The following is a 24,315-nucleotide window of genomic DNA, read 5'->3' on the forward strand; positions in this document are numbered from 1 at the left end:
GACTGGCTCCAAAATAGAGTAAATCCCCACCCACTGACCTACATGTTAAAATGTCCACATTTACAGCAGAAATAAACATCTTTACAGCCTGGTACATGAAACAGTTTGGGTCTCTATAGATTACTTTCACATGTATGACAGCTGCACAGGGGGTGAAGTTTTTATAATTCACCTGTTTACGCCAAAGTTGCGCACATTTAAGGGCAAGGCAGCTTGAGTGACAGGCTGTCTGCGAGGAGTCGCCACCGTCTATGAGTCAGATCAACCTCTTACTCCTCCACAGCTCCAATCTCTGGTCTAAATATGGTCACTTCTGGCTCCAAAAATCCAACACAGCGACGGCCAAAGTGCTGAACTCGAGGCTTCAAAACGGCAGTCAACAAATCAATGGGTGATGTCAAGATAGCTATGTTCATTATTTATACGGTCTGTGGGAGCACACTGTACCAGGTGAGCTAGAGGCAGCCCCCATAATTGACTAATTTCAGTACTTTTTTTGGCCTTTCATGTGAATAGAGATCTATTCACTCCAGACTGGACATGCTGAAAGGTAGTTTTTTTATGTGCTAATATCTTCAACTAATACAGTACCTCCTACATAGTTGGCTATCAGCTTCTGTTTTAGATTGATTCATACTGCCATTTCAAAGTGACATTACCCTGTGGTCTCTGTGAGATTGTACTGTGATGCCTGCTACAAACATACTACATTACTAATGTTCCACACAAAGTTTATTGTCTTATCTGAAAACTCATATTAAAGAAGCAAAAGCAGTCAAGTCAGCCTGCATGCCCTTTCAAACAATGTAAACAGTTTTACAGTAAGGCCTATGTTTACATCACACATGTCAAGGAGACATTAAGTCTTTTCTCAAGAAAGATTCAAAGCCTCAGTTGTAGCCTCAGTAAATCCAAGCAGCTGTCCGAGCTGTGATGATGAGCATTGTGATACAGAGCCTGATGATCCCAGTAAAATCAATTGTGAACATTATTGCCTTCAAATGCTCATCTATGTCCTCTGATCTGGATGCCAACCCTTAATTACCATGGGCGACACGTGGCATTATAAATCTATGTTATTCAGCACTTTGTTTAGGTATTGTGTACTGTAACACATGCAGTTAAAAAACGTTAATGTAGATTACAATAGCAACACTGTACAAATACAATATATTACTGGCAGGTTAGCTACAGCATTACCCTGTAAACCACACATTCCACTGTAGAATACTGTCATAAATTTAACAGTAATTTACTGTTTAAGTAAATTAAGGTAGTGACACCATAAACAGATTTTGTGTTTCCATGTTGTGTATAACATCTCTTTATATATTCTATATTTATATTTCTTTCAGAGACACACTTGTTGTGGTGCCAGTGTTTGGGTCATTTACAGCTCATCCAGCGTTTATCAGATTACTTTTCTTTCTCTCAAAGTCACTAATAGGTCCTGCAGGCCTGGGTCAACTAGTCATCCATGCAGAATAGTCGGAAAGGCACACTGCTCATTGATTGCATTACCAAACCCAGACTGAGAGGCAGAGGCATTGTGGGATTCCAGATCCAAAACCACTGCAATTTCCAAACCATTGCCAGCATAAGGCCTGAGGACACACCATACTGTTGTTAGATGTAACCTAGATTTAACACAAATAAGGCCAGTGAGAGTTACACAAGAGTAAGAAAGGTAAGGTAAAGTGTTTTAGAGGTTTTCAATCATTCTTCTGGCAAAGTCAGTGTTTTCTATTCGTTTTTGTGTGGTATGATAAGGGTTAACATGCACAGATGGATTTGTGTTTACGCTACAGTATTAGTGTGCGCTCATACAACACACTTTAAAATCAGTCTCCACTCACATCTTTGTTACGCTTTCTGGTATTTTGGCTAATACAGAAAGAAAAAGACAACAATGAACTGTATTGTGAATTACATTACAATACCCAAAATCCCAGACAACATCTATCTGAAAATCTCAACACTGATATCATATTCTTATTATACTGATATTTGGTCCAGCTTGGCACAAAATTAGGCAAAGAAGTTTAGCCAGCAGAGCCTTAGCCTGAAGCTGCTGTAAGCTATTCCTGTTGAGAAACTGGGCCATAGTGGCCTACATATCTGTACTCTGCTACTGTTCAATGGACTAAATCTGATGGACCTGAAAGGCCAAACTGCTCCAAAATGCTGTTTTCACACAGAGCCAACCTGTCTCACCTGATAGTTATGAATCAGGGGTGCCAAAAATACAGCTTGCAGGCCTAAACTGGGCAACCACAGCGTCAAGTCTCGCCCACTGGATGACTTTGCACAGCTAATATTTATGCACTTGCGAAGGCTAAGAGGTGCCAGGTCTCAGGAGGATGTTAAACGGATAAGTAACCTCCTTCATGTAAAATGCTGCTTCAGAGGCTTTTCCACCCTGACCAGAATACAGTTCTCTAAAAAACACAATAAATACTTAATGTGGTCATATTTAAAGGTATTAAACATCGTGTGAAATATTGTCAATCAGCAGTTTCAATACAAAGGAATCTGTATCAGACTTCTCTCTTTAAATAAATAATGGTGGAACCCTAAAGCTAAGACACTGCCAAAACTTTTGATCCGTAAATGGTTTGTTATACAGAGGATGACGAAAAACTAAAACATATCGTTGAAATTGAACTTATTTTTCTTAAAACATCTCAGGCTGATCATCATTTGCTTTGTAAATGGTTGAATGTTTTCAGAATGTAGGGCAAAATTGAAGGTGTTGTTAATTTTAGGTAATTATGTAATGGTTTTCAAATTGGGCTGTGCTGATGAAATAAAATGAGTTTGACGCCCCTGCTTCAAGTCAGCTCTTCACTGATTAACTGCTCCAAATCAGGGTGATATTCACACAGCTAATGAAGTGAATGATCATGCATGTCTTCATAATCTCAGTACTGAGGAGGATAGACTGAGCCAAATTAAATGAGCCAAAAAGGCTGGCCTATTTCCTCCTGAAACGTAGCCAGATGACATAATACTCCAAATGTTAACCTCACAGTGTACTGCTGGAGACCCAAATGATTTGTAAGTGACAGTCATTTGTACTTCGCTCCATCAGATAACCAGCAGAGCATTTAAGCGGAGCTACTATCCCATTCACCACTGTGAAATTGCAGTAAGAAACACATTCATAGTTTTGCCCTGTGATTGAACTTACAACCTCAGTACGACTGTGGTGATTCCAGAGCTGGTGATGCTTTTAAGTCTAAAGAATTAAAAAAACTTTTCTAGGTGAATCTAACTGTGCCAGTATTCGCTGTAACCTACAAAAGGTTGGAAGTGACTCACAAAGTGCCTTTGCACTTAGTAGTTTACAGCCTCTGAATCTTTCATGAACAGTATGCTTGCAGCTCTGAAACAGGCCACAACCATACAGCACTGTTGGGACAGTGCGACTATTTTAATGCTAATGGCACCTCAAAGGGGTAAAATAAAGTTTTCCAATTAAACTGTCATTATTAGAATGAATGAGAGTGCACCGAACACTGCATAATTTTCCATATGGGTACTATAGACCGCACAACAGGAAGGCTTGTGTGAAGGCACTCTAGTAAAGCTGACTCAGTATTCTCTATGATTTGTTGTGACACAAAACTCAGCTCAATCAAACTGGAGAGCTGCACCTGGCTCAATGGTCTCTCAGACCACATTCATTCATTGTTGATGAGCAGCATTTTAAGCTTGTATCTGCTGAGAAAAGACAAAACCAAGATGAATATAACATGTGCATTAAGAGAGTAAGTTCTTTCTTGGCTAAACACCACTGCTGAGAACAGAAACAGTGCCTTAGGTCTGAAAGTGTAAAGATATTCTGGGGTGGTGTCCAACTGTGCTGTTTAGCAGGGATTCATTCTGACAATACAGCTGAAACAGATTCACCAGTGTGCCGTGTACCGTCCTGTGGTAAACACCAGTTTTCTGCGATATAATCAAATCCAAAATCCATCAATCACACCTTCCACAGACAGACTGTTGAGAATAAGCCAAATGTGCCACTCAGCTTTACATCTGGCTGGCCTCAGACCAGTCGCTGAGTGTATTATGGACTGAATGGATTTGGTGGAAGCCAAAGTGGAATAACTATCCTCTGCAATTACATTAACTAACAGTCTCTGCAGCCAACACAGACTGGGCAGTTGTCTTAGCAGAGAAAATACCCAGAAATAAAATGGCATGCTGTCCGTAAATCTAACATCTGTCATCAAAGCAGGCTGATCCATTGTCCTACTGACCTCTGTCTGCGCAGTTCATTGTCATTTGTTGGATGTGTGTTAAATGTAAAGCATAAAGCTTATGTTTTGCACTACACTGGCTACTGTTACCAGCTGTGCCTCTCATTCACCCACTCACACACGCTAATGCCATAAGCTACCACGCACCACACAGGTCTAGCTATTAGGCACAATAGCTGTAGATCGAACCATCAACCTAACGACTAATGGACGATCTGTTTAATCACCTCAGTTTCTGGTTTTGGTATCAGTCAAAGTGCAACAGCTTCTTTCTGGAGTCACCAACCTTTAACAATCACACAGCACTGAGAGAAATCCATGAGCAGGAAAGCAGGGATAATGTACTAATTACTCAATCAACTGTAGCTTCTATAGACCAGAATGCAAAGCAGCCACACGGGATCTCATGGTTTAAGTATAGCACAGAAGTTCTTTACTTCTGTCTCTCTGTTACTCATATGCGTTCACTACTGTGCTCACTATGTAAACACTCAACTCCAGGGTCTGAAAATTCCTGAGAATGATGATGCTTTTGACTAAGGCAACATATATTGCATTTTATGTGCTTAGATTCTGTGACAAAGCAGATTCCACACCCTATTTTGGAAGTGTGAATGGTAGGGCTGAACAATTAATCGAAACTTTACTGACACTGCAATATGGAAGCTTGCAATATTGCACATTCTAAATCTACAAAAAACTGTACCGTACTCTACAACAAAATCAGACTATATCTCACCCCTGCTGTTTCAAACACATACCTATATGCAATCAGTCTCTTGACAATATCCTACTGGCTCCCAATTTCGTCCCTCACCACAAAGGAAACCACTGAACCAATAGCAAGCCTATACAACAGAGCTTACAAGATCCATGGTAACCTCCTCCTTTGGACTCACTACTGCACAGCACTCTCACACTCTAACACCCTGACTTTTCAAAGCTACACAAATAATCTAGCCATTAAATTCTATTCTCAGATCCTAAACAACAACTCCAATCCTACGCTTACTGCTCTATGCAAGACAGCAACGCATTACTAGATCAATTTCGCACGCACCTTACAAAAACAGTTATGGTCAGAGATCATTTTGTCACACTTACATGAAGATCTAGAACAAGATAACCTCTATTGCAAATTTCAAACACGCATATAAACACTATCTGATGGAAGGACAAACCTGCAACCACTGATTCAAATCCCATATCCCATTTTACTCACTCCACTTTAGTCCGCTTTAAGTATTGTGGCTGTAGAGATGTTTGGGCCTACAAATCCTATTCCTATTCCTCAGTGAAAATGAGAATAATGATGCAAAAATGACCATTCCCTAAAGAGTCATATTGCAATTGTAATATAAGTCAAAATATTAGCAATTAGATATGTATTCCAAAGTATTCAGCCCTTTTCTATGGCACAGGATGATGGAGACATACAGAATTTAAGGAAGCCCTACACCCACGGTTGAATGCAACAAGTTTATGCCCATTCTCTGCAAGTTGAATGGCATTCTGGGAATTGCATGTGGGGCAGTACGTACAGCCAAAGTAAATAACTCTTCAAAACAATTGTTGGAATGAAGCGAATCTGATAAAATTAAGATAATTAAACTCTTTTGTATTAAAAAAATTGTGTACATACAACATCGTAAATGCTTTTAGGGTGTCTACGGGTATCAGACAGTTAAGTTTAATCCATTTTAAGACCCTTTAAAAGACACCTTTTAACCAAATTTGGGACAAATTTTAGGACAACTCATGTTTTATTTACTTAAGCATCACAGTGGTATTGTGCAGAGTTAGATGTTAGGCCTTGTTATTAAATTAAAGACATTGTAAGACTTTTAAAAGGACGTGCAGACACCCTGTTTATCCAAATCACCATACTTTTGCTGTAATTTTTCATGAGCAGTGAGGATCTTAATATACTGAAAATCTTGCTCACTCATCACCCATTCACTCAGCAAAAAAAAAAAAACAAGTCAATCAGAAGCCAAAACCTATTCTGGGTCCTCACATCTGTACATGAAAAACTGAAAATGGAGATGAACTTGGGCCCTAGGATGAAAATGTTTTAAAATTTAACACTATTACACTGACTCTCAACAGAGAAACCAAAAGCATCAGTGGAGCAATGCAGCAGAGTCACTGGACGTCAGCACCATCAAAGAAATTTGTCACACTCTTCATCACAAACATAAGGAAGCAAGTGTATCAAATTCAATGAGACAGTGCTTAAAGAGCCAGCATTTAGGATTAACATACTGTAAAAAAGGAAGGAAGAAAGTAAAAACTGCCTACCTTATGGGTGTAAGGTGCTTCTCCCAGGTTGATGCCATCTTTTGCAAGTTTATCCCTCAGCAGCACCTTCAGCTTCAGTTTGGGATACGTCACAAAGTCATTACAATCAGTGAATCTGGGGTCATGGTTTCCAGGACAGGAGGCCTTGTGTATCCCTATGGTCTGTGCCTTTGACCTCATAGTCCTCAAGTCATCTCCTCTGTTTGAGTGTGCAGAGTGGTTGCAAGTAGACGGATCCAGAGGCTCTAAGGTGAAATAGTAGCCAGGTGTTTTCTGTTCATCCTCATCTTTCAGCCTGTGCACTGCTGTGAGCAGCCGGTGTCTGTGGTACTGAATGTGGACACCTATGGCGTCCAGGTCTGGCTCCCCAATCTGTTTGCAAACTTCCAAATCATCATAGCCATTGTCAATGAATGACTCCACATACTGGGACAAGTGGAGCTTCGAGAGCCACTCCAGGACGAGGTTTGGCCCCTGGGTCATCTTGAGACAAGATACAAGGAGGAAGAGGAGGCCTACCTTAGGTGTGAATCATCGTCTCCAGTCACACAGCTGCAGGGAGGATGTGCAGAACTCTGGTCCAAGTCCAATCCTCCAAATTAGATACATCTATTAGTTGTGGCCAGAGCAATGGAGACACGGTGAGTACATAACTAGAGACAGCAGGGTGTCTGTATGTTAGAAACACTCTTTACTGTCAGAAGCACTTAAGCATCTCAAGTCCTCTTAAGGAAACACAGTGACGACAGGTTCAGGCTCTCCACTGACCCTGACTTCTGACATTTCTTGGAGGCTTGTAAGTTAGCACATGTGAAATCCCCTACAAGAAGAAGCCAGGACTGTCGTCAAGCCAAAAGAGTCCAACGGTTGACTTTAACCGTTAAACTCATGTTAACGGTTAGCTGTATGACGCCAGCACTTTAAGTTAGCAAGCGTTTTTTCAAGCTAACTTACTTTCTGTCGTCGACGGAGCCGTAAAGTTAACTGAAAAGACAAACCTTTAACCGAGTTCACCACATTTCAGTGACTTTATCCTGTCACAAAGATGGGGAAGGAGCCAGTTGGCGTCTTCTCAGGCTGCATCCATCCTCTTTGTCTCACTCATCCCAACGGTTACAGGGCAAGACGCTCCGGTCCGTCAAACATTTCAACCGGAGCAGAAATGTAAACGTTGACGCCGAAGCCAAAAGCGAGATATAACTGATGTAAACCCGCTGGGAGTAGGATAAAAAATATAAAAGTCTCGATACCGGTTCGGAGTGCACTTGTTGTGGCTTACTTTGAGGCACCGTGTTCAACTTTGCTGCCCCTCCGCTCCATCCGCTGCTGAGGTTCAAGCAGTGTGAGGAAGATGCTCAGGCTTCAGTTACTGCTGTAGGTTTACCCCGCTGGACGACGGGAGATCAGAGAGCGCTGGCGCCACCTGCAGGGGATTCTGGGAAATGTAGGAGTCGGGAATGAAATGAAATGATAAAATAAAATAAAATAAAGTTAAAAAAAATAGAATAAAGTAAAAAAAAAAAAAAAAAAAGAATAAAAAAAATAAAAAAAATATGAAAAACTAAACTAAAATACATCATGATAGAAAGCGGAAGAAAAATGAAATACAATAATAAATACACAAAAGCGGTGCTTAAATTGTGTCGTATATTCAAACGTAATTTCTACTATATTTTTTCTGACCACATCTTTTAATTAAATAGAAATGTAAATACTCTAAATGTTACGCATAGTTTCAAAATCACTTCACAAAATCCCCCAAATTACTTTGATATAATACATATTTGGATTTTAAGTGTTAGATCTTTCCTTTAATTTAAGATTAGGTTATTTAGGTTTAAGCAATCCTTCTTTGTAGTTGCAGAACTTTTTGGGGGGGACATTGCATTTTAAAAAAATATTAATAGACTACTTCAATAAATGGCTATATACTATTTATGGTATACCACTGTATAGGTGCATCTCTGATAATAATTTAAAAAAAAAAACAAAAAAAAACAACGGTAAAAAGAAAATGACCAAAAATGAAATAAACGAAGAAATAAATAGAATGTCTTTGTAAGACTGACAACAAATAATAATAATTTTAATTGTCTACAGTAGCACCAGGGCTTTTAGAGAAGCCCCCCATGACATATAAAAATGTAAATGATAATTATTAGCAACAAAAATACAGCATGTATATTACTGTTGTTAGTAATAACAATGTGTGTATGTGAGTAGGGGGAGTTACATGGCTTCTGTTTTATTGATATAATTCTTGTTTTTTTATATTATTTATTCATTTGTGTTAATTTGTCCAGATGCATACTGCCTTCATGCTAAAAAAAAAAGAATACATGATTGTAATTATGCACAGAAGTATTTGTGATATACATCAGAGAGGCACCAGGCTGTCCCTCAGGATGATCAAGGCAGTGTTAGTCCCTGCTCAGTGGCTCTTGAGCAAGACATTTAAATCTGTAGCTGACATCAACACCTCTGACCTGATGAGGGACATGTCCGAAAAGAATTTCCATATAAGAACCAGTGAAGCATTAATTTCTAGATGAAGTCAGTAAGTAAACAGTACAACATGAAACAGAACACACAAGACAAAACATGTTATGATTGGTTTTACATTTATTTTTCCATTGCACAATAATATCTATATATACTGTATCTACAGTCTAAATTGTTTGTGGCAGCAGATTAAGTCAGACATCCATGTGAAATTTATTTTAATAAAACTGTACAAAAATTGCCTACTATGAGAAAATACTGCAACTCCACAGATATTCATCCCAGAAGACAGACGGATGGATGGAAGTATGGCGACTGACAAACCCTTGAGCTCTCCTGCACGGCGCTGCGAGCCTAGCCTTAATCTCTACGGTGCAGGGGAAGCAAGAGTTTTCATGAAGCAAACAGTAACATAAAACAGATGTACCAATGAAATAAATATAATCTCTCACACTTCTACAATTGGCATGATCAAATGAAAGTGGGACACCTTCTGATGCGTGATGAGAACTTCAGTTTTGTTCAACATGGTGGTAAATACAAATGCCAGAGCAGACAATCTCTAAGAGGGATAATACATGGTTGTTTCAAGTTTGTAAACACTTAATATCATGCATCCTTCAATGTGCAATAAGAGACCATTTAGACCATATATGTTGCAAACTGAAGCACTTTTAAGTTGAGGCCACACTTTGTAGAAAGACTCAGCGGCCCACTGAGAGGAGATGACCCTCCTGCAGTAGCAAAGCTTGAATCCAAAATGAGCATGTTCAATATATAACCAGAAAATGTTTATTGTCATGTCCGGATGATGGATAATTATGCACAACCATTGTTTTGGACATTAATGTGTTATTCTATCCCAAAAAAATTACATTAAAGGTATTCATTTTTAATAGATTATTGAAATTAAAAGTATATATATATTTGTTTTCAAATATATAAATATATCATAGTATCATTACCTGACATTGAAAACAAATCTGATAGTGAAGCAATCAGCATAATTGGCAAATGACATATATAAGCATAGGTACTGTCACGTTTTGGTCCTTTCAAAAAGAAGAAAATGGGACACAAGAACAGAAACACATTAAAAACCATACTGACAAAATTATTTTAAAGTACAAAAAATAGTGCAAAACCCACATAGCCACTCTTTCTGATGGGTTTATCTCAGCAGTACACAGGAGAGTAGATTAAAATCAGCCAGCTAAAGGTGAAGGGTTTTATTCCAAAATGATGTGGATATCTGTGTGAGACTGACAACTCAGCACCTCCTACAGTAAGTATACAGGATTTAATGCTCTAAAATCTAAGGGTGCTTCACACCGGTAGATTGGTTCATTTGGTCCGAACCAAGGCGGGAAAAATGATGCACTGTTGCATTTTCTGGTCTAGTTCCCGTTCACTTCTTACAAACGAACCAAGAGCAGCAAACATGAAGTTAAACTGACAGACAAGTGACTCCGTGATTAGACAGTTTTTGTGACCCACGTGCGGAAATCAGACACTTTGTACTTTGACGACAGAGCACACAAAGTCGTATCACAGACTAGCTACCGTTATGTCACTCATTGGTGTGTGGGCTGTTGTGTAGCCTTGAGTTTGGCATTTTAGCCGTTGCCATCTTGGATTTTTTGAGCCAGAAGTGACCATATTTGGATGAGGGGGTGGAGCAGTGGAGGGCAAGGGATGGCTCTGACTCATAGACTGTGGCAACGCCTCACAGACAGCATGTCACTGAAGGCGGTTCCACCCTTAAATATGCGTAACTTTAAGCCTCAATAGAAAGTAGATGAGTGAGTTGTCAAAAAATTCACCCTTATACAGTTGTTGGGAACAAGGAAATTTATTATAGAAACCAAAACTGTTTTTGTACCGGGCTGTATACATGTTTATTTCTGCTGTAAACCTGGGCATTTTAACACGGGAATCCACAGGGATTGACTTGTTTTTGGAGTCAGCCTCTAGTGGCCATTAGAGGAACTGCAGTTTTTGACACATAGCATTGGCTTCATGTTTCAGCCTGGAGGCTGCTGTGAGCTTACGTCGCATACAAGCACAGATTTTAACAGCTTTTGATCTATTAAAAAGAAAAACATCCACACTGACGTGTATATGCATAACCACGGTTACCAAATGATTGGCATAAACAGGTTATATGCACGGCCTTATACGGATCAATTACAAAATTGGGAACAGATTTCACCATCAGCAAATGGGTTCATTAGTAGTTTAGCTTTTGAAATCATGATAAAATCACATATCTGCAATCATAAAATCCTGTCGTTGGTTCGTTTGTTTTAACACCACAAACAAACTGCACCAGAGTCCGCTCGGACGAGCACCGAGAGCCACCTTTCCAGGCCATCTTCTTTCGGTTGTTTGTCCGCACCAGGGTTCCAGAACCATACCAACCAGGTGAACTGACCTGAGTTTGTTTTAACCAAACCAAACAGGTGTGGTGTGAAAGCACCCTGAGAAAATTAATGCAAATTTCCAGCTGTTTTATTTCAAGCTTGCAGCCATTTCCCATGAGCTAGTGTTACATGATTTTGGAATTAAACTCTTCAGCGTCACTTTGCCTGTCCTCTGAACACATGTACAGCAGTTTGGGTGATGAGGGTGGTATGCCTGTGAGAAGAAGCTAAAGCCGTTCTTCCCCCCCCGCCCCTACACACAGTAGACTTCTTGACTTGAGAGCGCCGTCCAAGCTATCCACACTGACTCTAACATTTGGGAAAAAAATCAAGACAACTCTGTGAAATTAAGCAACTCTTTGGTGTCGGAAAAGAACATGGCCGCAAGCGCACTGTATGTCACGTTGCCTGAACCTGCACTGTCAGATTTGTGTCCGGCTGTCCCGTTATTTACAACATTTGGCAGCAATCTGGACCGCCAAAGTCTTGTCTCTCTTTTTCAAAATAAAAGACTGACAGATGATGCTCCTACATTGACACAGATAGCAGCGTATCCTTGCACCTCATGAGAAAGAAATCTAATCACAATAGAATTCTAGTTAACCACATTGAAAAAACACTGTCAAGCAAAAACAAAAACCTCAAAAGACCTATTGTAATACACTGCATCTATGTAGTATTATAAATATTGGCGCCCATACACATATTCCTGAATATATGTATGTTCACACACACACACAGACATACACATAGGTAGAGGTTAGAATATATGCGTCATGAGGCAAAGGCAGAAGAGAAACAGTTTTAAAGTGAGTGGTTCAGAGAGAGATGACCAATGGCACTGCGTGGGACGCTCTGTGGTGCTTGATCATGTCTACCGGCAGCTACAAATACAAAGACAGCGTTACCGTTTCCTTTGTGCTGTAAGAGACACATGCTTTTTTCCCTACACATCGAGACAAAAATCAGCTGCGACAGAATGCAGAAAGAAATCTCAGTAATCATGACATGTACAGATAGAATCTTTATCACAAAAAAATTAAAATTGTAACCAAAATATACATTTATGCTAATCATATTACGGACAATCTTTGTCTTGCCCTTCAACACGTCATCCTTCTCATACGTGACTTAGCTACAGCCCCTTGACAGAAAGTCAGAAGACCTTCAGGGCTTTTCCAGTGTATCAACTTCATTTTCCCAATAGATCAATGTAAACTCTTCATCAGGGGTAAACATTTTCAGCACTTTTTTTTGCGCATTTACCAAAAGGTTAGAAATAAAATTCAATGCCCAAAATACAAACTTAATTTACTTCCTATTATTTATACTGCTCCAATAAATAAACTCATTTAACATAAAAAGTGACGCTCAGAAAACATTGTCTTTCTCACCTAAAACTTGGTTGCAAAATGTTGTAAAAAGGAATGGTCGGTGATGAACTCCTGTACTACCAGCCCTTATTCGGTGAGAGGCAACAGATTCATCATCTCCCTGTCTAGTTTTTACAGTTCTAAGTGCTTGAAAGGCCCTTTCTGGACAACAAAAACAAAAAAAGGACAAAAGCAGACTGACAAAGGGACAGAGGTCAAACTCTAAAAATAATTTAAACCAGAAAAACAAACAAACACGAGTCCTTCATTGATTCATCACTCCTATAGAAACTTACATCTTCATTGACATGATTAGATTTGAAGGACAAGGGGTCATCAGACTTTTCTCCTCGTTTAAGTCCACTGTGTTTGGCATACACCATAAAGGGTAGAGAAAGGAAAAAAGAGCAATCAGGCCACCACAAGTACATGTTTTGCAGAATTGTCTTTCCTCTTTCAGAACAAAACAGCAGGGTGTGTAGATATATATATACTGTATATATGAGATATATATGAGTGCATGACTGATGGATATGAAAGGTCACCTCTCTCCTGTTCTGCGGACTGATGTCGCACGAACATCACCGTCGCTCTCAGGTGAAATGGAACGAGAGCTTCTCTTCTCCCATTTCTTTCCATTCTCACTACGTCGGGTCGGCCAGTGTGTCCACTCCGCGGCAGTCCTCCGGTGACTGAGGTAATGCAGAGTGTGTGATGCTGTGCTGAGAATAAAAGCATGAGTCCGTTGAGCAGAACCCCCCGTGGAGAGAAACGGAGAAGAGAAGGAGAGGGACCTGCAGCTCCTCAGAGATACTGGTGTGCGTGATTACAGAGTCCGATGCTCCACACGCTGCCATCAGAGCTGGTACCACTTCTTATCTTTGTACTTCAGCATCATCTGATGGGAGAAGAGAGCAAAACACAAGAGTCAAAAATACTTCTGCACAAACAGTCTCAGTAACCTACATGCCTGTACCTTTGTATGGCGCGCAATGAAATGATTGCGCAGAGTTCAAACAAAGGCTTGCCCAGGTGTGCTACTCTTATGAGGAAGTGTTTTAAAAAGTAAGGCTTTAGTGGAAATGCATGTTTGGGAAGTACTGAGCATACAACTGGATAAATGAGAGTTGGATTATACTGCACGAGTTGAGTGAAAATTTGTAAATGGATGTTTTGATAAAGTTTTGTTGTCGATAAACCCTTCAAGTCTTCAGGAATTTTTTGGGATTCTTTGTTCACCACACAGGCATGCAAGATAAACAAAGTTTTCGTCATGAATTCTACCTAACATGGGGTGTGTAACTGATACACAAATGATCATTTTGGGGGTGAAGCATTCCTTTAAGTTCCCAAAGAAATAACAAGTACATACATCATGAGCATGTTTGGAGAAGGACTCTGCGCTGGCCATCATGGCTGCCGTTCTGTCCTCCAGCTCGCCCAGTTTCTGGCCTCTCTCATCCAGAGCTATCCGGGCTCGGGCCAGATCTCCCACAACCCCAGACGCTGCACCCTTCATTCCCTCCATGCCCCCTGGGCCAGGGATGTGCTGGGCCAGGCTACGGGAGGCCTTACCGGCAACTGTTTCACCAACTACCAAAGACAAAGAGAGAAATCCATTTAATAAATTCCAACATACATCTTCTCATGTTCAAAGTCAAATCAAATTGCAACTGTCCTGTAATTGAAAACTTTCCCACACCAATCCCAAAATACCTCAAACTGGTGGCTGTGGTCAGCCAGTGAGATTAAAAATAGACATAACTATACAGAATATATATGATGAAAGATGATTTACTGCACTCACAGAGGTCCTCCCTGTCCAGAGACTGAGCTCCTCCCCCAAACAGGCCTTTGAAGAAACCTCTGTTAGGAGCCTCTGGTGTCTCCACAGGGGTAAACAACTCACTGAGCATCTCCTGAGGAACACATAAACATCAGCACATGTCTATTTCAATCTATGTTCCCTACAGAAATACAGACAGACCTATAAAGCATCTATACACTGCTGTTCAGAAGTTTGGAATCACCTGTTTTATAAAGTTTTTCTTCTTTACCTTCAATAATCTCTATTTTAACCGCGATAAAAACCATATAATTCAGACACCAAATGTATTATCTACATTTGAAATAGTTTCGGCCTCAAAAGAAGAAATAAATTATTTAAACTTTGACTTATTCGATGTCTCCACAGTGTTAGATGACAAGGAAAAACACTGTTGGAACTCCCTTTCCCCTTAATACTCTTCGATTTTGAATTTGATTTCCAGTCTTTAAAAGAGTAAATGTTTTGGGAACCTGTCTTTCTTTGGTCCCTCTACAGTCTACTCAGTGGTTACATTGAAAAGGTTTAAACTGTGATTTGTCAGTCTGTATGTTCAAGTGATATTCCAACAATGCTGACCCTCGACTAACCTATTAATGTTTTGGAGTCTGAAGAACAGCTTTGCAAAAGCAACACATCTGTTAACTGCATACTTATTGGTATTACTGTGCAACTGACACTGAAACAGGAACCTGGACCTTTATGCTCTGCCATTTCTCCTCTAATCATCACGCTGTAAACTGTGACAGGCTGTTATGATATGACAAAACATTCATATATACAAAGTTTTTCGTCGAGCTGCGAGAGTCACGTACGTTTACATTACCGAAGGTTTATAACAAAATCACTTGACAACACTGACTCCTGTGTGCGAATAGCAAGAGAGGAGAGGGAGAGACGCTGTGCTGCTGCCAGAGGACCCGCTGAATGAGTTCCCTCTGAGCGTTAAGCCACTAAAAGAGTCTGAGAAGCCCGGGGCTGTTCAAAAAACATTCAGGATGCCACAGTTTATTCCACGCTACTGAAGCTGCTCCTCTTTTTGGAACCACCACGGAGTCGGTGATAATGTCGCTTTCAGCCATGCCCAAAGTATCACGATATGAATTTCTACATGTGGAAAACAAATCCTTCGTGCAACCTAACAGCATGAAAGACCATTCAAAAATACAGAATAGACCTCTCAGCCATGTGACTGTAATGATTCAAGCTTTGTGGCAGGCGATTCCAGACTTTTGATCAGCAGTGTATACACCATGCCATTTCAGGTGCTAATAGTGGACATGAAATTATGTCATTTCACATTCCTGAAAAGAGCACAAATGTTTGTTTTGATGAACTATCACTGCAATACCAGTGACCTCACAGGCTTCATAAGTGCACTGCATAGAGTAGCAATATGCCTTCTTGTTTGTCCCTGTTTCCTCTGTCACCCATCTTATGTTATATCTGAACAGAAAAAGATCCCTGAACTGTCCATAGAGGATGCTTGGTGAAGAGATAATTGGTGTTAAATTATTAGAATTATTTAAAGATGAATTCAAACTTTTCACAATATAACTAATTTAGTAATTAGGGGTGTCTGACCTGCCGGTTGTCGCAGGTCTCCTGACTGTAGGTGATCCTCTGGATCTCAGTAGGGGAGGTGAGGTACAGGGCCTGACCCAGGTTGGAGAAGCAGAACGTTCTGGCTATCCGCATGTCTGTCAGTGGCAGGTAGTTCACATCCAGCAGAGGCCGTAGACTGGGCAAACTGGGATGATACATGAAACAGAAATTATTTCACTCTTTAAGACTATGGCTGTGCAGATACAGTTATTGTGATTTAATCAGATGTTTTGAAAGTAGACTCAGATACCACTAAAAATCATACCTCAGAGTCATGATGTGCCCGTTAGCACAGAAACAGGCGATGCAGTACGCCCCGGCTATCTGCACGACATCAGCCCTCAGCACGAAGGAGGTCTCTGTGATGTTGTGTTTGTGGATGCGGGTTTGGGAGGGCATGGCCACCACCTTGGCCTGTTTCTCCGAACACAGCACAGCATACTGGGAATCTTGACCCTCTTGTGAGGAGGGAGGGGAGGCTGGCCTGCGCCTCCGGCTCTTCTCCTTATCCTCATCTGAGGCATTTGGGTCATACCATGGCTCGTAGGAAGGGGGCAGCAGAGTTCCAGTAGAGTCCAACAGGGCCATAGTCAAAATGCCTCCTTTGAGAGTGACCATAGTGCCTGAAGAGTGAGCATGACAGGAGATGTTGTTTTAATTTGGATTTGAGATGGCCTTCAAAACACCACAGAATGTTAAATTTGTACTCAGTGCTACGATCTTTAATTCAAGGTCAACCAAGAGGACAGCAGAGCGTGGGAAGTTTAGAACATCTGGACAATAACTGTGATGGGACATAAAACCACTTCCTCTCCCCACCCAACCTTCAAAGTTCTTTCTGTCCTGTGATCTCTCATGTTATGCATTTTTATTTGCTTTTTCTTTCAATATAAAAGTTACAGGTCAGTGAAAAGGTCTTCACATAATTTTGATACTATAAAATGATCCTAAAACCGGCATTACCTTTCACTTTCTGGAACACAGAAACACTTGTTGGTTCAGTTATTTTAATCCTGTATTTAGTAAATGTCTGACATTGAAGGGACAGTTGACCCCAAATCAAAAATACAGTACATAGTTTCCCTCTTACCTGTGGCACTATTTATCAGTCTGGATTGTTTTGGTGTGAGTTGCCACAGTTGACTCTACAGTAACTTTCTCAGAGGTTTCAGGAACTGAATCTTTTGACTGAAACTGACTGATCTCTTCTGGCCCATACACTGTGGAATGAAAACTCCTTACACAGACTTTTTAGGTGACCACAACTCTGCCTGCCTCCTTCACCACATCCTCCTTAAATTTTAACTATTCACAGTGCAGGAATCCACCAGGACATTTCAGCTGTGAAGGCCAGAGAGAGTAATTCTGAGGTTTAAAAAGTAATGAGCAAAGCAAAATGACTAATACCTACATTATACTGTATCATATTTTTACCACATGTTGAATCCCTGCTGCACAAAGATAGTTTTCTCATGTCTGTTTGGAAAATGTAATTTTAGGGGCTCGGATCTGCGACTGTGCTGCAGACTGCTGTTAGAGACAAATCCTAAAAACAAGGCTCCGGTGATATGGCCTATAAAATATAATGCAATATTTCAGGATTCACAACATATATTTCAATATTTTTAGACCTTCTCTAAATGCCTGCAGATGAATTAAACTTTTACAATAAAGTTAAAGTACTGTTATGACAGAGTTAAATAAAGTACTGTTGCAGCACAGTTTAATGAAGTAAAGTTATAATAAAGTAAACTAAATTACTACTATAATAATGGTTAAATGAAGTACTGTTGTAATAACATACTACTATGATAAAATTAAAATACTAATACAAAAAACTAAATAAAGTACTCTACTGAAAAAGTTAGATAAAGTAGTTAAAATAAAGTTAAAGTATTGTTATAATAAAGATATGAAGTCCTGTTATAATAACATTTAATACAGTACTGTTGTGGTAAAGTTAAATAAAGTAAAGTTATTGAAAAAGTTAAATGTAAAAGTATTTTATAATAAAGTTTATTTAAGTACTATTATAATAAAATTGAATGCAGTACTGTTATAATAAAATACTACTGTAATAAAGTTAAAGTTCTGTTATACAAAGTAAAAGTACTGTTATAAAACAGTTCAATAAAGTAGTTATAATAAGGTTAAATAAAGTTTTGTCATAAAAAAAGTTAAATGAAGTACTGTTGTAATACGGTCAATAAAGTACTGTTATAATAAAGTCAAATAAATAGTTATAAGAAAATTAAATGAAGTACTGTTATAGTAAAGATAACTAAAGCACTATACTACTGTTAAATGATATACTGCTATAATAAAGTTGAATAAAGCACCGTTAAAATTAAGTTATATAGCAGATAATACGTTGAATAAAGCACTAAAGTTTTAAAAAAAAGTACCATTATAATAAAGCTTAATGAAGTACTGTTATGATAAAATTACTTCAATAAAAATTAAATATAGTCTGTTATGATGTGAAAGTACTGTTAGAGCAATGGTTAAATAAAGCATTGTTATAATGAAATAATTCAAAGCAGAACCACCTGTGCTTTTATTTTGAAGTACCTGGCTTTACTCAGGTACTGTGAACTTGAAGCTTCCAGTCCAACCGTTAGCTGTTAGCAGTTAGCAGTTAGCAGAAAGTTTAACTGTTACAGTGGCACTGTTAAACCTGAAAAATGTATACACTTGTAAGCTGGAAACAAACTAACAGTTCTTCAGCTCAAATATTAATTTCTTGACTCCCTGGTGCTCCATGGTCACAAAATGTGACTAAACGGTCACGACCTGGAGCCCTGCAGATACAAAAACACACACCTCACCTGCTCACACACTGTCACACTGGAGAGAGTGGTCTGGATGGGCGAGGGTATGTATGTGACGCATCATGTTTGCACCACTGGCTTAAATAAATGTTGTGACCGTTTATACTTGATTTCTGTGATACAGTCATTTTATACATTGAGCTTCTTACCACAGGAGGAGATGCCGACTGGTTGCTGCAGCCTCTGGTCCCCACCGGGCGGCAGGCTGAGGGCCACCATCATCACAGTGCCCTGGGTGGTTCCCACCAGCAGACAGGGGCTGACCGCGCTGTCCGTCTTCCTGGCGAAACTCTCACAGAAGTGAATGGAGGAGATGGCCTCTCGGGATTCTCTGTCTATGCTGGTTACACTTGAACTACGTGAGCGGGTGAATGAGTTATCCTTGGCATCTGGACAGCAGGAGTGAGCAGAAAAACTAGAGTGAGGAAATGATTTGTGTGAAATGAAAGTGGTTTTAAGTTTTTAGAGGACTTCTCCGTGCACACAGGAGAATTAGAGATGTTAATGGCACAGGGTCAAAACTCAGTCAACATGTCAGAGCTGTGTTTAGTGAAGCACATCTTCAATCATGTTCATGTCTTTTAAAGAAGTGACACAGTGAGGAAAAATCAAACCCTTTGACGGGTGTTCACCAGGAAGCTTTTTGACATTGAGATGCTCTTGCACACTTTACAACCAACGATGCTTTTTTTTTTTTTAAATGTCCCAATTAAACTGAAAACAATAACATTCTCAATGTGAAAAAATGCGTAAGATATGCATGTAGTACGACTGGGACTCCCGAGGAAGAACTGGTATTTAAGGAGCAAGAATTATTCATGCCTCATTACTGTGCTGACGACAGCTGAAACACAAGCGTTTACCCTCTTTAAAAAGCTAATGAGGGATCCCAACAGAAACACAAAAGATCTGTGACACAGACGGGAAGGCTAAACACACTGCCCGTCGTGTGTGTTCTTCACGAGGAAAAACTGCAAACAAGAAAAGCAAGATTTTTAACACTGAGTGCAGTCAAGTCAGCCGAGCGTCCTCGGAAAGAACGAAACAATCACTGTGAGAAGATTAGTGTCATTCAGTTCAGAACAAAAGCCCCAGCAGTTGGTGGGGAGTTAGTACCAGTTATCCCACTTCAGCCCAAGTCAGACCAGGGCTTGTCCACTCACAGGAGTTGGGGAAAGACTTAGTTCTACAGATGCCCCCCTTCTGGGTCATCGTGGTTGCTGCCTTGCCTTGGTTCATACTACAAAAGCGCTTCTTACATGTGAAAGAGCACCATCGTTGGGGCTTCTCCTCTGCTCACAGTGCAAACAGAGAGTGTTCGTCTCAACTTACAGTATCACAACAGTCTTAAAACCAACACGCTATTACACAATAAGCAGTAATCTCACATGTGTATTTCAAAGATGTAAACATAATACAAAGACAGAAGATTCAAAAGATAGAAGGTAGACCTGTAGAAAAATGTTCAAGTTCTTAGAAGCTCAAATTGTAGTAGTTTTTCTTACCCTGGTCCGGCTTTTGCTCGCCAGACGAGCTAATTTTCCGTGATATCTTGGCTGTAACAGAAACAAACACTCCTATTTTATGAGGAAAGGTTGATGGCTAAAAATTAAAAATGGTTTGAAAAATCAAAGACAGGTTCAATAAATTACAATAGAAGATTCTGTAATTATCATCCAGTAATCTGTGACATTGTTTTCACTGTGCAAATCAGTGCGTAATCATTGGAAACAGTTATGATTTTGAGTCATTCTCAAGAGTGGTGATACATACTGAAGGACAACTGCTGAAGACATACTTACAGTACATTATGCCAAACATGGGACAACTCTTGAGCCTGATTTGTGGTAGAACACTAGACACTTTTGGTAAGGGTCGCTCCACAGAACTTAAAGCACGGCACCATGTTTTCATAATATCCATTTTCATCTGCTTATCTGAGGCCGGGTCAGTGTGTTCTGGGTCTGCCCCGGGGCCTCCTGCCAGTGGGACGTGCCCGAAACACCTCTAACTGGAGGCACCCAGGAAGATCCTGATCAGATGCTTGAACCACCTCAACTGACCCCTTTCAACACGAAGGAGCAGCAGCTCTAATCCGAGCTCCTCACCCTATCTCTAAGGCTGAGCCCAGACACCCCACGGGGGAAACTCATTTCGGCCGCTTGTATCTGCCATCTCATTCTTTCGGTCACTACCCAGAGCTCATGACCACAGGTGAGGGTTGGGACGTAGATTGACCAGTAAATTATGCTTCAGCGAAAGGTTTTAGCCATCTACTGTAAAACTTCGAATAATAGCCTGGGCTATCATTTGCAACACCACTTTATCCTGTTAAAACAGTACTCACAACTTGGATGAAATTCTATGAAAAATCCTTTTGATTGTTTTGATGTGAGGACCCTTACGGACAAAAGTAATATGAATAACTTACAGAGTAATGGAGGTATGGACACATAATTTGAGGTAGCCAACAATCCAATTTTATACATCCAGAGAAACAATTGAGACAGGCATTTATTTGTCAAAATGTTTGGCCATACAAGGCTAGTAAAAGGGACTGGGCGTTTCACTGGGACTAGGCTGTTAATTAAAGCTTTACGATATATTTATGCTACTTTATCACCTTTTGCATTTTGATAATGGACGGCTTGATAATTTCTGTGAGTTTGAAGAGGAAGACAGTTTAAAAAGTGCTCCCGTACCTTTCTACCAATGGATTTTTAAAACTTTTCCAAAACTTTTCCATGGTATTTTACCCCATTTCCCTGACTTTATTTAAGTAGCTTAAAATGTATAGTGACACAGACATATTTTATTTCACAGGCAGTTCCCAGGTAACTGGAGATAGGTAAACTACTAGTGCTTCATGGGACAGCAAGATTCTTTCCCGTAGCCTTGGCGATGATGCTTTGCCGTCTGGTCTATGTGTATTTACACTAATTTCGATAATGCAGGGCAGCACTAGATTTTAAATGAGTAATACAAGAAATGTATTTTAGTATTTGTATTGTATTTTAGACAATAGTCAAAGCATTGCAAATTCAAAACTTTTCCAAAACCTCCTGTTAATTCCAAACCAACAGTTTTTCTCATATTATTTTCCACAAATTTCATGACTGTTTGAACCTACTTCTACTGAGACGACAATGGGAGTGCAAGAAAAGGAGGTGGTCAGAGTTGACATGTTTTGGTGCAACAAATGTAGGACATGGAAGAGTAAATGCATGACCGCCTAATGAAACAGTGCAACAAAATATGACGATGTCCACCAAGTTACTAAATTCTCCAGGTGCTCAACATGAAAGTTAAGTGTCAAACGACATGGTTTTTCCATCGAAAATACGTTGTATGTTGAAATACATAAGTGTCCAGCACCCTACCATAAATCAGGCTCTACTGTGTTCAACAAGTGTCTGCATTTCTTCAAGAGGAACATTCTGATTCCAAAAAAAACATTTCAACTGATTTCAGTTGGCGCTTTTTAACTTTGTTGCTTGCTACCAGGAGTGTTGCCAACATAAAGTACAAAATCCCAAAAGTTGCCTGAGTTTATAACCACCCTCAGAGAAACCCTGAGAATACAAATGAGGCTGAGCAGCATCACAGACAACCAAAGGGCCTGCAATGTCAAACAAAGCAAGAAGCAGTCAAGAAGTGAGGTAATTGCAATTCAGTGAACAAAGTTATGCAAAGAGAGTAGGAGGAAAAATCAGTGGGTAGCCAAACAGTTAACACTGAACTGAAGCCCTGGAATCAGAAACACACAGTGTCGACAATCGAATAAATAATTCACTTAAACTTTTAAGTGACACGGTTAGACATTAGTACTGTACAGAATAAGGCATGAAGCAGATTTTCTATGCTTTTGGTTTCGTTAAAAAACATTGTTTGCCAGTTTGGCATCATATTTTCAATCAAAGACGGTGTACTAGCAACAGCCTTCAGCATTTTGACAAAAGTCTGCATAGAAAATCTGAGGCCTGAAATTCAAAAGACGTCCTGTCATGCAACAAAGAATCGTGAATCATTTCATAAATCAGCTCTGAAACCCCCAAAACCTCATGATTAGTAAAAATACATTCACTGAATGCACTTCTTTCTTTCATTGGCACAAGACGCACAGATTGACGTGGGATTAAGGCACAGTGTGGTTAGAACGCTGTCATTCACAGAGAAAAGAGTGAGTAATCAGAGGGAACACATCTGGGTGATACAGTACCAAAGTCATTGGCAACCGTCTTGGAAAAACGTCTGCTTTTGAACTTCACTGGAAATAAGGTTCAAAAAGACAAATCAGACAATGACAGCCATTTAGAAATACTTAAATTTAAGGGGTCGTGCAGCATTTAACAGTACAATACCCTTATCTATGAACTTCTGTTTTCGCTCTTCGTCTGAATTGCAAGGTGAGGTAGATCCTACGTGACAAATGTCAGCATTTGTAAAAGACGCTATTCAAAAATAATAAAAGGATCTGTTTTTGTATGAAGCACTGAGACTTCAGGGAGGCTTACCTGAAGTAGGTGATTTGCAGCGGTCCTCTGAGGTGTTGGACCCATCGTTGGAATCACAGGTTGCTGTGGGAGCCATAGAGGTTGTAATTAAACAAGACAGAATTAGTCCTCCTGGATTCATCTCATACAGTGAATTCCTGCTGTACACAGTAGGGCTGGGCGATATGGAGGAAATCTAATATGACAATCATTTCAATCTAATACCTCGATACTGATAATGTGACGATACTGCAGAGTTGACTGTTGGTGCTGTCACAAAATATTTGCAGTGATTTTTTATTTTTTTTTGGATAAATAGTCAGTAATGTGGATACAATGATTAAAGCCCCGATCACACAGAGAGGTGCGCCACTTAAATGCCACTAGTGAAAAAATACGCTTGTGGCACCTTTATATTGTTCAGGCAGAGGGTACTTGCTGTAGCTCTGATTGAGGGTGAGAGGCTGTAAGCAAATAGTTTGTTGGGCACATGTAAACAGAGATCTGTGTGGGTACATGAGACCCTAAAAAAGAGGGTGGATCATGGGGAGTACCACCAGTTGATCCAGGAGCTTCACCACGATGAAGGCTGTTTTGAGGCATATTTTAGGATGACTCAGGGGCAGTTTGACAACCTGTTGTGTATCATCGGGCTGTATAGCTCTGGGTATCCAGAAACTGCTACCACCAGTTTCTC

The 24,315-nt window shown here is 39.9% G+C and overlaps 2 protein-coding genes across 10 annotated transcripts in view; both read right to left on the reverse strand.

Moving 5' to 3' along the window:
• The window catches only part of sash1b (SAM and SH3 domain containing 1b), a 71,269-nt gene extending 63,354 nt beyond the window's left edge, over positions 1 to 7,915 (reverse strand). For both annotated transcript variants that reach the window (XM_049596210.1, XM_049596209.1), the window contains exon 1: positions 6,567 to 7,915. In XM_049596210.1, the coding sequence (XP_049452167.1) occupies positions 6,567 to 7,049 (483 nt within the window). In that variant the 5' untranslated portion in view covers positions 7,050 to 7,915. The remainder of the gene's footprint in view (positions 1 to 6,566) is intronic.
• A 1,255-nt stretch (positions 7,916 to 9,170) lies between these two features.
• stxbp5b (syntaxin binding protein 5b (tomosyn)) overlaps positions 9,171 to 24,315 on the reverse strand; it is a 50,369-nt gene continuing 35,224 nt past the window's right edge. For 2 of the 8 annotated variants that reach the window (XM_049595331.1, XM_049595326.1), the window contains 10 exons: positions 23,640 to 23,702; positions 23,487 to 23,543; positions 23,345 to 23,392; positions 20,631 to 20,681; positions 19,275 to 19,514; positions 16,560 to 16,917; positions 16,274 to 16,439; positions 14,672 to 14,783; positions 14,237 to 14,457; positions 9,171 to 13,762 (listed from right to left, as the gene is read on the reverse strand). In XM_049595331.1, the coding sequence (XP_049451288.1) occupies positions 13,721 to 13,762; positions 14,237 to 14,457; positions 14,672 to 14,783; positions 16,274 to 16,439; positions 16,560 to 16,917; positions 19,275 to 19,514; positions 20,631 to 20,681; positions 23,345 to 23,392; positions 23,487 to 23,543; positions 23,640 to 23,702 (1,358 nt within the window). In that variant the 3' untranslated portion in view covers positions 9,171 to 13,720. Of the gene's footprint in view, positions 13,763 to 14,236; positions 14,458 to 14,671; positions 14,784 to 16,273; positions 16,440 to 16,559; positions 16,918 to 19,274; positions 19,515 to 20,288; positions 20,418 to 20,630; positions 20,682 to 23,344; positions 23,393 to 23,486; positions 23,544 to 23,639; positions 23,703 to 24,315 lie in introns of all 8 variants that reach the window. The other 6 variants (XM_049595323.1, XM_049595324.1, XM_049595325.1 and 3 more) reach the window with 6 other exon arrangements.

Source organism: Epinephelus fuscoguttatus, linkage group LG14 (genome assembly GCF_011397635.1).
Source record: "Epinephelus fuscoguttatus linkage group LG14, E.fuscoguttatus.final_Chr_v1".
NCBI lineage: Eukaryota > Metazoa > Chordata > Actinopteri > Perciformes > Serranidae > Epinephelus > Epinephelus fuscoguttatus.